This window comes from Dendrobates tinctorius, unplaced genomic scaffold (assembly GCF_039654945.1).
Source record: "Dendrobates tinctorius isolate UK_male_01 unplaced genomic scaffold, ASM3965494v1 ptg000201l, whole genome shotgun sequence".
Classification (NCBI taxonomy): Eukaryota; Metazoa; Chordata; class Amphibia; order Anura; family Dendrobatidae; genus Dendrobates; species Dendrobates tinctorius.
Window position 1 is genome coordinate 6,595,457 of NW_027361868.1, and position 14,108 is coordinate 6,609,564.

The window sequence follows — 14,108 nt, forward strand, 5'->3', positions numbered from 1 at the left end:
CCTCAAACTAGCGGAAGCAAACCTATTATCTCTGACAGCCCTACACATCCGCGGTACAGAGAATCAAAGGGCAGACTTTCTGAGCCACACCCAATTGCGACAGGGGGAATGGGTACTAAAGCAGTCCATTTTTCGGCAGATTGTAAAAATGTGGGGGACCCCAGACGTGGATCTGTTCGCCGACTTCAAAAACAAAAAAGTAGACGCCTTCTGCTCCCTAGATCCCAGGGGGAATCGTCTAACTCTGGACGCATTTATGCTTCCATGGACACAAAATCTAACATATGCCTTTCCCCCAATCATGCTCATTCCAGCAGTCCTAAAGAAAGTCAGGCAGGACAGGGCAAGAATGATACTGATAGCCCCCTTCTGGCCCAAAAGAACCTGGTTTTCCTGGCTAAGAATGCTCTCAGTAACCGACCCATGGGTCCTACCGGATCTCCCGGACCTGCTATCGCAGGGCCCAGTGCTACATCCTCAGGCACCGAACCTCCATTTAACAGCATGGAATTTGAGAGGGCACTGATGAGGGACAGGGGTTTTTCAGAAAACCTGATAACTACACTACAAAAGAGTAGGAAACCGGTTACAATGAGAGCTTATGGTAGAATATGGAAAAAATTTCTATCCACCTCTATGGCAAAGGTTCAGGACGGGGTTCAGATTGATAAGATCCTAGAATTCCTACAAGTGGGCCTAGAACAGGGTCTGGCGGTCAACACAAAAGTACAAATAGTGGCATTAGGCGCCCTCTATAACCATGATGTGGCAGGTGATCCCTGGGTAGCACGGTTTATTAAAGCCGCAACCAGATCGAGGCCAATAGCCAGTCAAAGATTACCATCATGGGACCTGAATCTTGTACTTTCAACACTGACAGGCCCTCCGTTTGAACCAATTCACTCGGCACCCCTAAAAATCCTATCTCTTAAAACGGTGCTTTTGGTGGCACTAACATCAGCCCGAAGAGTGAGTGATATTCAAGCCTTGTCAGCGGGGCCTCCTTTCACAAAAATCCTAGAGGATAGAGTTATCTTAACCTGACCCAGCCTATTTGCCCAAAGTGTCATCACATTTTCACAGGTCCCAGGAGGTAGTCCTTCCTTCCTTCTGCCCAAATCCAAAAAATAAGGGGGAAGAAAAGTTCCACACTTTAGATGTTAAAAGGTGCCTAGTACAGTACTTAGAGGCCACCAAAAAGTGTAGGAAGGAAGGCTCTCTTTGTATGTTTCCAGGGTCCTCGGAAGGGGCTCAAAGCATCCAAGAGTACCCTGGCAAGGTGGATAAGGGATGCGATTGCCCTGGCATACTCATCCAGCGGGAATACCATCCCAGAAGGGCTGAGAGCTCATTCCACAAGGGCAATGGCGACCTCATGGGCTGAAAGATCTGAGGTATCAATAGAACAAATCTGTAAGGCGGCCACCTGGTCATCACCTTCGACCTTTTTTAGGCACTATAGATTAGATCTAGCCTCTACATCTGACCTCACCTGACCTGACCTTCGGGAGAAGGGTCCTTCAGGCGGTGGGCCCTCCCTAAGCTACCAATCTCTGAAATTCTCTCCGTGGTGCTGTCATGGGTGAGAGAGAATAGCTTAGTTACTCACCGATAACGGTGTTTCTCGGAACCCATGACAGCACCCGCTTATTCCCCTTCACGAGTATGGTGAGCACGTGTTATTGTTAGTAGAGTGTTTCCGTTTAGGCACGGTGCTTTGATAAGTAAGCAGTATTATAATATTGTGTATGTATTTCTGTTGTCTAACTAACCTGGAGACCCTCTGATGCTCTCTAACCAACTGAAGGCGGAGGAGAGGTACCGCCCTTTTTCTGTAGGTTCCTGTTCCTGAACGGCGGATCCCCTCTCTCCGTGGTGCTGTCATGGGTTCCGAGAAACACCGTTATCGGTGAGTAACTAAGCTATTCTACCACACTTTTTCCTTCCACTCAACTTTCCATTAATATGCTTGGATCCAGCACTCTGTGAACAGTCAGATTCTTTAGAAATGACCTTTTGTGGCTTACCCTCCTTGTGGAGTGTGTCAGTGACTGCCTTCTGGTCATCTGTCAAGTCAGCAGTCTTCCCCATGATTGTGGAGCAACTGAAACAGACTAAGGGACCTTTTTAAAGCAAATCTGTCATCAGGTTTGACTAATACGAGTTACGGCCACAGTCTTTCAGGGCTTATCTACAGCATTCTATAGTGCTGTAGATAAGCCCCGATCCGAGCTGCATGAGAAGAAAAATAACTTTTATTATACTCACCCGGGGGCGGTCCAGACCGATGGGTGTCGCTGGTCTTGGTCCGGCACCTTCCATCTTCTTGTGATGCTGTCCTCCTGCTTGCTTCACAGGCTCCCCGGCATTGTGCTCCTGCGCAGGCGTACTTATCTGCCCTGTTGGCAGAGCAAAGTACTGCAGTGCTCAGGCGCTGGGCCTCTCTGACCTTTCCCGGCGCCTGAGCACTGCAGTACTTTGCTCTGCCAACAGGGCAGATAAGTACGCCTTCGCAGGAGCGTGATGCTGAGGAGCCATGAAGCAACAGGAGGGTGGTGGCGCAAGAAGATGGGAGGCGCCGGACCCAGACCTGCGACACCCAACAGTCCGGGCCGCCCCCCAGGTGAGTATAATAAAAGTTCTTTTTCTTACCTTTCAGGTCAGATTGGGGGCTTATCTACAGCATTATAGAATGCTGTAGATAAGCCCTGAAAGGCGGTGGCTGTATTTTGTATCGGCCAAACCTGGTGACAGGTTCCCTTTTAAACGCTTAGGAAGCCTTTGCAGGTGTCTTTTGTTAATTAATTATTCTTATTTACTGAGATAATGACTTTTGGGTTTTCATTGGCTGTAAGCCATAATCATATTAACAGAAATAAACACATGAAATAGATCACTCTGTGTGTAATGACTCTATAGAATATAAGTTTCACTTTTTTGTATTGAAGAACTGAAATTAATTTTTTGATATTCTAATTTTGTGAGAAGCACTTGTATTTTCTTTGATAGTGTGCCTGAACGAAACTCTTCTACCTAACGATTTTGATGAGTAAATGGGGCCTCCTGATGTCTCACTGCAACAGTTTTATCCCAAACAATTAGGATTTTGCATGTATAATATATATAATAAAAATTTTTTATTTTTTTATTTTAGAACCTTGAAATCCCAATGATGTTGAACCATCTCCGGGAACAAAGGATGTTTTTGATTCAGACGATCGCTCAATATAAGTTTGTCTACCAAGTTCTGATCCAGTTTCTTGAAAGTTCCAGACTCATTTAATAGCGTAACGGTGTCCTCCCTTTTTTTTTGTATTTAATATCGGATTCATTCATTTTTTTTTTTTTTTTTTTTTTTTTTCTTTTATTTGAAATAAGTTAATTTATTTTTCTTATTTATGTAAAAAGTTGGACAGTTTCTTGAACCACATTTTATGATGTATGATGTTTTTTTAGTGGTTGAGTTTTTTTTTTTTTTTAATCTGATGCCTGAATTTTTTTATTCGCAGAAGTCTGCAACTGTACAAAAGCAATAAAAATGGGGGGGGGGGGGGGGGGGGGGAATGCTTGTTATAAATATCGTGCACTAGTTTATATGCAAAAAGACTGCTTGATTTTTATTTTTTATCTCTAGTAATATATACTTTTGTCTATAACCTGCTGTATAGTTAGTATACATGAAAAATGCACCTTAATCAATTTATAATCCAGAATCTGTGATCGTATGGTCCATAGCCACCTATCCGAGCCCAGCCTTAGTTTTCTAAACTGCACAGGGAAAGTTAAAAAGCTGAGCTTGGGTAGGTTTTTTTTTTTTGTTTTTTTTTGTTTTTTTTTCCATTTTTCTATATCTCTCAAAGTAGCATCCCAATTGTCAGATTTCGAAAAAAAAAAAAAAAAAAATTCAATGTTTCCCATAGTAACCATTCAGACTTTTTTTTTTTTCTCTTCCTGTGGTCAATTTTGAGAAATAGTACAACAACTTTAGTAATTATTGGGGGCAATTTCTACTGCTTTTACAGTGTGTGTGTTTGACATTTTTTTAATGAAGGAAAAGAAGAAAATAGAGAAAAAATTCAGTGTAAATTCTGCTTATTTTTTCAGTTGGTGGTTTTTTTTTTTTTTTCTGATCTCACAGAACAAAAACTGAGTGGGGGAAAAAAAAACCAGAAGAAAATTGGTCAAAAAGTCATGCTGTGAATGAGATTAAGTTCGTGACTTTCGTTGCTACTGTAACAGAAAAATTCAAAAATTTTACGTGTGAATAATCCCTCCAAAAGAAGAAAAGTCTGAAAAATTCAAAAATATTACAGAACGTTTTTCACATGCATGTAGTGCTACACTATCCGGAGAGTTTTCGACTTATTCCATGATTTTACACCATAAAATATAGAGATCCATATTTCTAGACCATGCTCTGTGAGCTCAACACCCTGGACTCCAAACTGATGCATGCAGACTCAGAGATTGGTGCAGCTGCTGATGCGTTTTGCTCACAGAGCATGGTCTTATTACCCTTATCACTGGCTGCGAGCAAATACTGTGACCTCAAAGGGATCTCCAAAGAAAATAGAAGGGCCACATTTTTCAATATTTTTAATGTTTGAGATCATTGTTTCAAATTGTCTTAAAGGGAATCTGTCAAGTCTTTCACCCTCCAAACTACTTATATGTGCATGTAGCTCTGTCAAAGACGAGTCCAGCAATACCTTTTCACGGCCGGTCCGTTCCTCTGTTACTTACAAATCAGCATTTCCATTGATATGCAAATGAAGCTGAAGAGCTATGGTAGATCTGAAGCCTCTGTCACTCCAGCTCTATTCCTTGCCCAATGCTGCCGCCTCCAGCGTGACTGAAAGCTCCTTTTGCCTGAAGTCGCACATCATAGAGGCTGTCAGTCAAGCAGGAAGAGTCGGCGCTAGGTTGGGGACTAGAGCTGGAGTGACGGAGGCATCAGATCTACCATAGCTAATCAGCCTCATTTGTATATTAATTGAAATGCTGATTTCTCAGTAATGGAGGAACGGACTTCATGGGAAGGTATTTCTGGACATGTCTTGCAAAGAGCTGGATGCAACTATAAACAGTTTCTTAGGTGAAGTTCTGTTGACAGATTCCCTTTTAAAGGGATTGTACAGAATCAGAAAATTAGATCTGGTTTCTTCCGGAAACGGTGCCACACTTTCTCCATAGGTTGTGCCTGGTATTGCAGTTGAGTTTTTTTCTTTTTTAAAGTTAACTGCAAAACCACACACTAACCTATGGACAGGTATGGTGCACGTTTAGGAGGGAAAAAAAGCAATTTTTAATACCGAATATGCCCATTTCCAGGCTTTAGATGACTTGTCCATAGAATAGGTGAATTATTGCAGCTCCGCTGCATTGAAGTGAATTGGACCTAAGCTGCAATACCAGACATGGCCTATAGACATGGGTGGCACTGTTTTTAAAAAGAAAAAAAAAGACATTTTCTTATCTGCTTTAAGTTAAATATTATGTTAGCCTTTCTTTTCATACATATGTAAAGTTTTTTTTTTTTTTTTTTTTTTTTTTTTTAAATTTTGTACTGGTCCTTTTTATACTGTAACATGTAAAACCTCACATTCCTCTGTGCCCGGGGCGCACATATTATGTATTCTATGCATTTTATTTTCGTGTACAGCAATTAACTGTGTTCTTTTGAATTAAGAAAAAAATAAAATTATGAAAGTAACTCCTTCCCAACCTGTTTGCACAATGGGGATACCATGCCGCTGTGTATATGGCTGAGCTCTGTTACTATACTGTATTATATTTCAGCTGTATATTTGCCTTCCTGTACATTCATTTGACTGTTTAGCGGCGTTTGTTTTTCTACAGCTGTGGTTGTAAACTGATGGACCAAAAAAGTTTGTTCTGTGTAAATTTTTTCATTTTTATAAACTTTGTCCTTTTTTTTTTTTTTTTTGGGGGGGGAGGGGTCCATCATTTATCCTTCAAAGTGAAAGCGAAAACTAATTTGAGCAAAGTTTGTTTTGTTTTTTTATGTATATGAATAAACACTGAGTTCTTGCCAAATTTACTGTAATTTTTTTCCGTTTCAAAAATTGTTTTAAAATAAATAATTTTCTGCCTGTATACCTATGAAGGTTATATCCAATTCTTTTCTACTTTCTTAAATTTGCTAGTCACATATCTGTGCAGGTTGAGCTTATGGAAATGGGTCTGCTTGACATACTACTATTCATTACTGTTTTAAAACCACTTTGTTCAGTTTTTTGAGTTTTTTTTCTGCTTTTAAATAAAAAAAAAAGGTCTGAGGGTAGTGCATGTCTCCTCTTTAGGGCTCTTTTACACGTCCTGATTTGGTGATGTGCGAGTATACTCGTTGTTCAGGTTTTCCCGAGCATGCTTGGGGGGGGGGGGAACCCGAGCATGCTTGGGGAGGGGGGGGGAAACCCGAGCAACGAGTATACTCATCACTAGTCCTGATATTTCCGGTACTGGTATTTCCAGTACCGGAAATATGTCCGTGTGTTTAATACTTGCGGCAACAGTGTGCCACATCAGTATTGCACGTACCAGCGCCTGGGAATCAGCAGTACTGTTCACACTATTCCCCAGCTCCATGTGCTGATATGAAGATAGCTCGCATCATTGTTCCCTCCTCAAGCTGCGATCAGGGGACAATGTTGAGTTGTATTCAAGTGTTAATAGAGCTGCGACTGATGGGAGTATTCATCAGCCACTGTCTGCGCTATAAATTAAAAAAAAAACAAAAAAAAAAAAACACATGGGGTTCCCCTGTATTTTTGATAACCAGCCATGCTAAAGCTGACAGCTGAACGTTGCAGCCCGCAGCTGTCAGATTTGCCTGGCTGGTTATCAAGAATAGAGGTGTCCACACCATTTTTATTTTCTTTATAGTGCAGCATGCTCTCGATATTAAGGGTGGTTTCACATTTGCATTTAAGGCCGCAGCGTCGGCCTGTGCACGGCTGCCGCTAAGCCCCGCCCCCTGCCGTGCCTCCACCAGTAGCTCCGCCTACGGGCGCAGGACTCTGCATGCGTCCTGCGTCCCCTATCTTTAGCCCTGGGGACGCAGGCCGTGCGCAGGTATGCGTTTGGCGGCGCATGCGTCCTTTTGACGCTGCACCGAGCGCACCAAATCGCAGTACTGACCAGCACCAAACGCAACAGGTTGCAATCAGTACTAGCAGGGGGCAATGTTGAGAGTGAGGCTGGGTCACACTAACCGACGCAAAATACGGTCTGTACTCTCCATGCGTAATACAGAGAAATGTCCCCTAAATAGTGCTCCGTATGTCATCCGTAATCAAGGTGTGAGCGCGTATTTTGCGCATGTAAGCATCTGTATGTAATCCTTATGACATGTGTATGCGATTTTCTCGCAGGCTTGCAAAATGGACATATAATGGAGCCCTATGACAGGTTAAAACCCAAACGAAAGAATAGATATATACACATTAGAATATATCTAATATATAAAGCTCAAGTGTATGTATGTGTGTATGTCCGGGATTGGCATCTGCACCGTCGCAGCTACAGCCACAAAATTTGGCACAGTCACAAGTCTGGACCCAGAGAGCGTCATAAGCTATGTTGTGAGGCGAAATTTTAACCCCGCGCGTTCCAATTCACCAAACAATTTTGCCCCATCTACATAATGGGGGGAAAAAAGTGTGTATCAAGTCCCTCCCCTCATAATGATGTCACAATGGTTGCCATGGCGACGCTGATGTCGTCATAGGCTGCAAGCCCCGCCGCTCATTATGATGTCATAATGGTTGACTATGGGATGGAGGATGTGTGATGTGTATATGGGCACAGGACTATGGGATGGAGGATATGTATGATGGGTATATGGGCACAGGACTATGGGATGGAGGATATGTATGATGGGTATATGGGCACTGGACTATGGGATGGAGGATATGTATGATGGGTATATGGGCACGGGACTATGGGATGGAGGATGTGTGATGTGTATATGGGCACAGGACTATGGGATGGAGGATATGTATGATGGGTATATGGGCACAGGACTATGGGATGGAGGATATGTATGATGGGTATATGGGCACTGGACTATGGGATGGAGGATGTGTATGATGGGTATATGGGCATGGGACTATGGGATGGAGGGTGTATGATGGGTATATGGGCATGGGACTATGGGATGGAGGATGTGTGATGGGTATATGGGCACAGGACTATGGGATGGAGGATATGTATGACGGGTATATGGGCACAGGACTATGGGATGGAGGATATGTATGACGGGTATATGGGCACGGGACTATGGGATGGCGGATATGTATGACGGGTATATGGGCACGGGACTATGTGATGGAGGATAATTATAATTTGCTATAACTAACCACAGTTAGTTACTATGCCCGGGCAGCGCCGGGCTCTTCAGCTAGTGTGTGTGTATGTGTGTGTGTGTGTGTGTGTGTGTGTATATATATATATATATATATATATATATATATATATATATATATATATATATATATATATATATATATTTTATTTATTTTCATAGTTCTACATCAGGGGTCCTCAAACTTTTTAAACAGGGGGCCAGATTACGGTTCCTCGGACTGTTGGAGGGCCGGAATATAGTTTAAAAAAAATTATGAATAAATTCCTGTGCACACAATAGGCAGATAAATGTCCCCATTAGGCAGCATACGTCCCCAATAGGCAGGTAAAGGTCCCCAATAGGCAGGTAAAGGTCCCCATTGGGCAGGTAAATGTCCCCATTAGGCAGCACAGGTCTCCATTGGGCAGGTAAATGGCTCCAATAGGCAGCACAGGTCCCCAATAGGCAGGTAAATGTCCCCAATAGGCAGCACAGGTCCCCATTGGGCAGCAAAATGTCCCCAATAGGCAGCACAGGTCCCCATTTGGCAGGTAAATGTCCCCAATAGGCAGGTAAATGTCCCCAATAGGCAGGTAAATGTCCCCAATAGGCAGGTAAATGACCCCAATAGGACCCGGCGTAAAAAAAAAAAAGTACTCACCTATGTCCGCTGCTGCTCTGAAGAGGCGCCCGCTCATCCCAGTCTTCTTCCTGCACAGGCGGCGTGATGACAATCATGCAGTCTGTGTGCACTGTGTTCTGCTGCATATGGAGGGCTGCGTAACGCCTTTCCTAGGCGCCTCGTCCCGCCCGCGATTACAGGGCCCGCCGGCATTGAACTGCAGTGCAGTTCATGAGTTCATTGTCGGCCTGGCGGGGGGCCGGATAAAAGTCCTTGGCGGGCCGCATGTGGGCTGTAGTTTGAGGACCCATGTTCTACATGGTAGAATAGCCGCAAAATCAATTGCCGGCTTCTGTAAATTCCTTCCAAAACCCGACGTGAAATGACACATGGCTTACATACAGTAAACCATTTCATGTGTTTTTTTTTTATTTATTTATTTTTTTTTTTAATTTTATTACCCTAATTAAATTAGGGTTTGTGTAAAATATGGGACGTCTGTGTTAACCCCTTAGTTTAAGTGGTTGAAAAAAATGCGTGGGCTCCCGCAGCAAAATCGCAACCAGAGAGGTAAAGCAGGTGAGTGAGGGCAGATTTTAATAGCCTTGAGAGAGACCATTGTTTTTGCGCCCCCCCCCCCCCCCCAGCTACTAAAATCTTCCCCCAGACACGCAAGAAAAGGCACATCTATAAGATGCGCCTATTCTGGCACTTATCCTCTATATTCCCATTGCCCTGTAGCAGTGGCTAATTGGTTAATATTAATGGGTTAACGTCATCTTGCAATTGGAAGGTGACACTAAGCCGATTAATAATGAAGAGGTGTCAATTAGACACCGATCCATTATTAGCCCTAGACTATGAAAGGGTTAAAAAACAGACATTAATTAAAAAGTCTTTTAATGAAATAAACAAGTTTTTGACCAATTTTTATTACTCTGCTATTCAAAAATAAAACCATGACCTGCAAAAAACAAAAAAGCAACAGTATCCTTACCTCTCCGCTGCTCAGTCATGCCCACCATTGTAATCCTTCACAAGGGGTTAAATAGTTTACAATGAGGACCGGTACTAATGCGACCAGCCCCACTATAAACTACTGCAGAATGAATTAGTTAAGCTCTGCGCAGCCTCCCTGGCTTCCCGGAGATTAACTAATTAGCATGGGGAAGTATCTGACTTTTTTCCCACGCTCATAAGCTCACCTCAGGTCAGCTGGGGACTCCCAGCGTGGGAAAAAATGCAGAAACTTATCCACGGTTTCCCAAGCAGCGGAATCGCTTCGCGGTAAAAAACGCAGCATGCTCATTAATTTGCAGAATTGCGGCGATCCCGCACCCATAGGAATACATTGTTCCGCTTACTTCCCGCATGTGGCTGTGCACACCATGCGGAAAGTAAGCAGAACAATTGCGGATGGTACCCACGGTCCGGAGGAGAGGAGACTGTCCTCCGGGCTTTGGGTACCATATCCCTGTAAAAAATAGAATAAAAATATTTTTTATTTTAAATTCTTACCTTCCGGCGTCCCGTGCAGCATTCCCGCCTCTCTCCTCGCTCCTGGTCCCAGTAAGCCTGGCGATGGCGTCCGTTCTCGCGGGATTGCGAAGTCTCGCAGTCATTCGCGCGACGTCATCGCGAATAACCGCGAGAACGGACGTCATCGCAGGCATTTTCGCAAAGGATTACTGGGAACGGATGCGCGGGACGTCGGAAGGTGAGAATAACACTATTTTTTTTTTTTTTTTACAACTTTAAATCAGTTCTCCAAGCGATGCTACAGATCGCTTGGAAAACGCTAATTACGCTTACAAAATGCTAGTTTTTTCCCGCGGGAAAATCGCGGGAATTTAAAATGCGATTTTCCCGTGGAATGGAATTCCGGAATTCTCGCGGTAATTTCCGCGAGCGTTCCGGTACGTGTGCACTTAGCCTAAAGGTACGCAAGCTGGACTAAGTCGCAGAATTGCGGAGAATCCTGAGAATGAATTTGGTAACTTTTTGTAAAAGTATGCAGACTGGACGAAGTTGCTGCCTTGCAGACCTGTTCTGGCGAGGCCTGGTGCCGAAAGATCGAAGAGGCGCTCACTAAGGCCGGTTACACATTTGCGTTAAAGGCCGCAGCGTCGGCCTGCGCACGGCCGTCGCTAAGCCCCGCCCTCTGCCGCGCCTCCGCCGGTAGCTCTGCTTCCGGGCGCTTGCACTGAGGACGCAGGCCGTGCACAGTATGCGTTTTGGCGGCGCCTGCGTCCTTTTGATGGTGCGCCAAACGCAACCTGTTGCAATTTGGTTGCGCTCGGCGCACCGTCAAAAGGATGCAGGCGCCGCCAAACGCATACTGCGCACGGCCTGCGTCCTCAGTGATAGGGGACGCATGCAGCATCATTCGCCCGGAGGCGGAGCTACTGGCAGAGGCGCGGCGGGGCTTAGCGACAGCCGTGAGCAGGCCGACGCTGCGGCCTTTAACGCAAATGTGAAAGCGGACTAACCGGGTAGAGCGTGCCCTAATCCCCGCTGGGACAGGTGCGTTCCTGACACGGTAGGATACCTGAATCGCCAAGTGAATCAACCTGGCTAGACCCTTCCTATGCCCGTCTGTAAGTATGAACAGGGCATCTGACTTGTGGAAAGGAGCCATTCGCGAGATGTACTGTCTCAGCGCCATAACCACATCCAGGGTGTGGAGGGCTTTCTCAATGCGATGGACCGGTGGCAGAACAAAAGGGAAGGCAAAACAATTTCCCCTTGAGATGGCAAGAGGAGAGGACCTTGTCCAGGAAGGACAGGAACGTCCTGAGATCTACCTTTTCCTGATGAAAATTCAGAAACGGAGAACGGCAGGAAAGGGCTGCCAATTCCGAAACTCGTCTGATTGACGTAGTTGCCACTAGAGAGACCACCTTCCAAGAGAAGACAGTCAGTGACACGTCCTATAGCAGTTTGAAAAGGAACCTCCTGAAAGGCCCCGAGAATCGGGTTAAGGCCCCATGAGTCAAATGGTCTTCTACAAGGAGACGCCACATGGGAAACTCCCTGAATGAACGTCTTGAGCTGAAGCTTGGTGGCAATTTGTGTTGGAAAAGCTCTGACAAGGCTGAAATTTTGCCGTTGAGCGAGCTAAACGCAAGGCCTGATATTAATCCAGATTGAAGGAATTCCAATATGGCCAGAATGGAAAATACCGGAGGTGATCGACCATGAACCTTGCACCACAAAAAAAGGAAGGTTGTCTAGGTGCGGTGATAGATGCACATGGACACAGGCTTCTTGGTACTAATCATGGTGGAAATCACGTCGTGAGGGAAACCAGCCTGAGCTAAAAACCAGGATTCAACGGCCACGCCGTCAAAGACAGGACCCCGAAGTTCTGGTGGTAAATCGAGCCCTGCGAGAGTAGATCCATATAATATGAAAATCGCCAGGAGACGTCAGCGACTAGTTGTATTAGTTCTGCATACCATGCTCGGCGCAGCCAGTCTGGCGCGACTAGAATCACTGACACTACCTCCGCTCTGATCCTCTTGATGACTCTCGGAAACAAGGGAAGATGTACAGGAGCCGGAACCGGAGCTATGGTGGAACTAGAGCGTCCGCTCCGATGGCGTAAGGATCGTGCAATCGGAAAATGAACCGAGGAACCTTTTGAGGCCATGAGATCCACATCTGGAGTCCTCCAACGATAAAAAATCTGAAAGAGTTCCAGCTGAAGAGACCACCTCCTCGAGGCAATGCCTTGGTGACCGAGAAAATCTATCTTCTATTTTCCAAGCCCGGGATGTGGCTTGGTGAGATGGGCGAATGGTTGGTCTCGGCCCTATGGAAGATGAAACTCACTTCGTGCATGGCCATCCTGCCCCGAAAACCTCCCTGACGGTTGATATACGCTACAGCCGTGGCGTTGTCAGATTGAGACCTGATGGTGAGACCTGCGAAGAGATGGTGGAAACTCCTTAGAGCTAATCTGTTTGTTCTTATCTCCCAAAGTTAATGGGGAGACGTGACTCTCGGGTTGACCAATGACCTTGTGCCGTGAGGTGACGAGGGACCGCACCCCAACTGAGGAGACTTGCATCAGAGGTTACTACCAACCATCTTACTGTGGGTAAAGACCGCCCTTGATTCAGGGAGGACCTCGGTGTCTACTCAGAGGGCTTGCCTGTCCCGCAGGGACGGAGGAATCCGACGGTCCAGGGAGAACGGGTTCTCGTCCCAAGCTAACAGCAATGCATGTTGTAAGGGACGGAGGTGGAACTGTGCAAATGGAACTGCTTCCATCGCTGCCACCATCCTTCTGAGAACTCTCATGCTGAAACGAATGGAGAGAGAAACTGGTCGAGAAAGAGGCCGCTCTGCTTGTTGTAAGGCTTGTATCTCTCCTGGAGGGAGAGTGGTGAATCCGCGGGAGGTGTGAGCCGGTCCTGGGAGAGACTTTTCGCAGTCTATCTTCCGCCCTAGGCGGGAAAGAGTATTTACTGTTATCCACACAGATTCCTTGCAGACTGGAAGGGACGCACCCTTGATGAGCAGGTCGTCCAGATACGGTAACAGTACCACTCCCCGGGGGAACGCTGCCATGACCTTGGTAAAGACCCTGGGAGTGGTGGGCAATGCCACGAACTGGAAGTGTTCCTTGTGAGTTGCAAAACGCAGGAACTACTGGAGGGACGGGCAGATCGGAATGTGAAGGCAAGCGTTCTTGACGTCAATGGATGCTAGGAACTGTCCCAATTCCATGGAAGCGACAACTGATCGGAGAGTTTCCATTTGGAATCGCCGTATTGTGACAAGGTGATTAACAATTGAGATCCAGAGATGGGTCGCATGGACCCGTCCTCTTTTAGAACCACAAAAGGACTGAATAAAATCTGAACCCTTCGTGAAGGGGGACCGGAATGATGACTCCAGCCCTTAGAAGAGCCTGAACTGCCCGAAGGAAGGCTCTTGTCTTTCTCGAGGAAGAGGAAAGGAAAACTCAAGTTGGGGGGGAGGGGAAGAAATTTTATATTATATCCTAAGAACCAGCTTCCTGACCCATTTGTCGTCATTAGGTAGATCTATGAGATCTGGCTCCCCTAGATCCAGAAGCCCTAGGCCTGGATTTCCAAGAACGGTTAGATC

General features: G+C 45.5%; 1 protein-coding gene across 1 annotated transcript in view; it reads left to right on the forward strand.

Moving 5' to 3' along the window:
• The window catches only part of PTPN14 (protein tyrosine phosphatase non-receptor type 14), a 95,110-nt gene extending 88,993 nt beyond the window's left edge, over window positions 1-6,117 (forward strand). Inside the window, exon 19 of the mRNA XM_073553360.1 lies at window positions 3,155-6,117. Within this exon, the coding sequence (XP_073409461.1) occupies window positions 3,155-3,283 (129 nt within the window). The 3' untranslated portion in view covers window positions 3,284-6,117. The remainder of the gene's footprint in view (window positions 1-3,154) is intronic.
• Window positions 6,118-14,108: the final 7,991 nt, after the last annotated feature.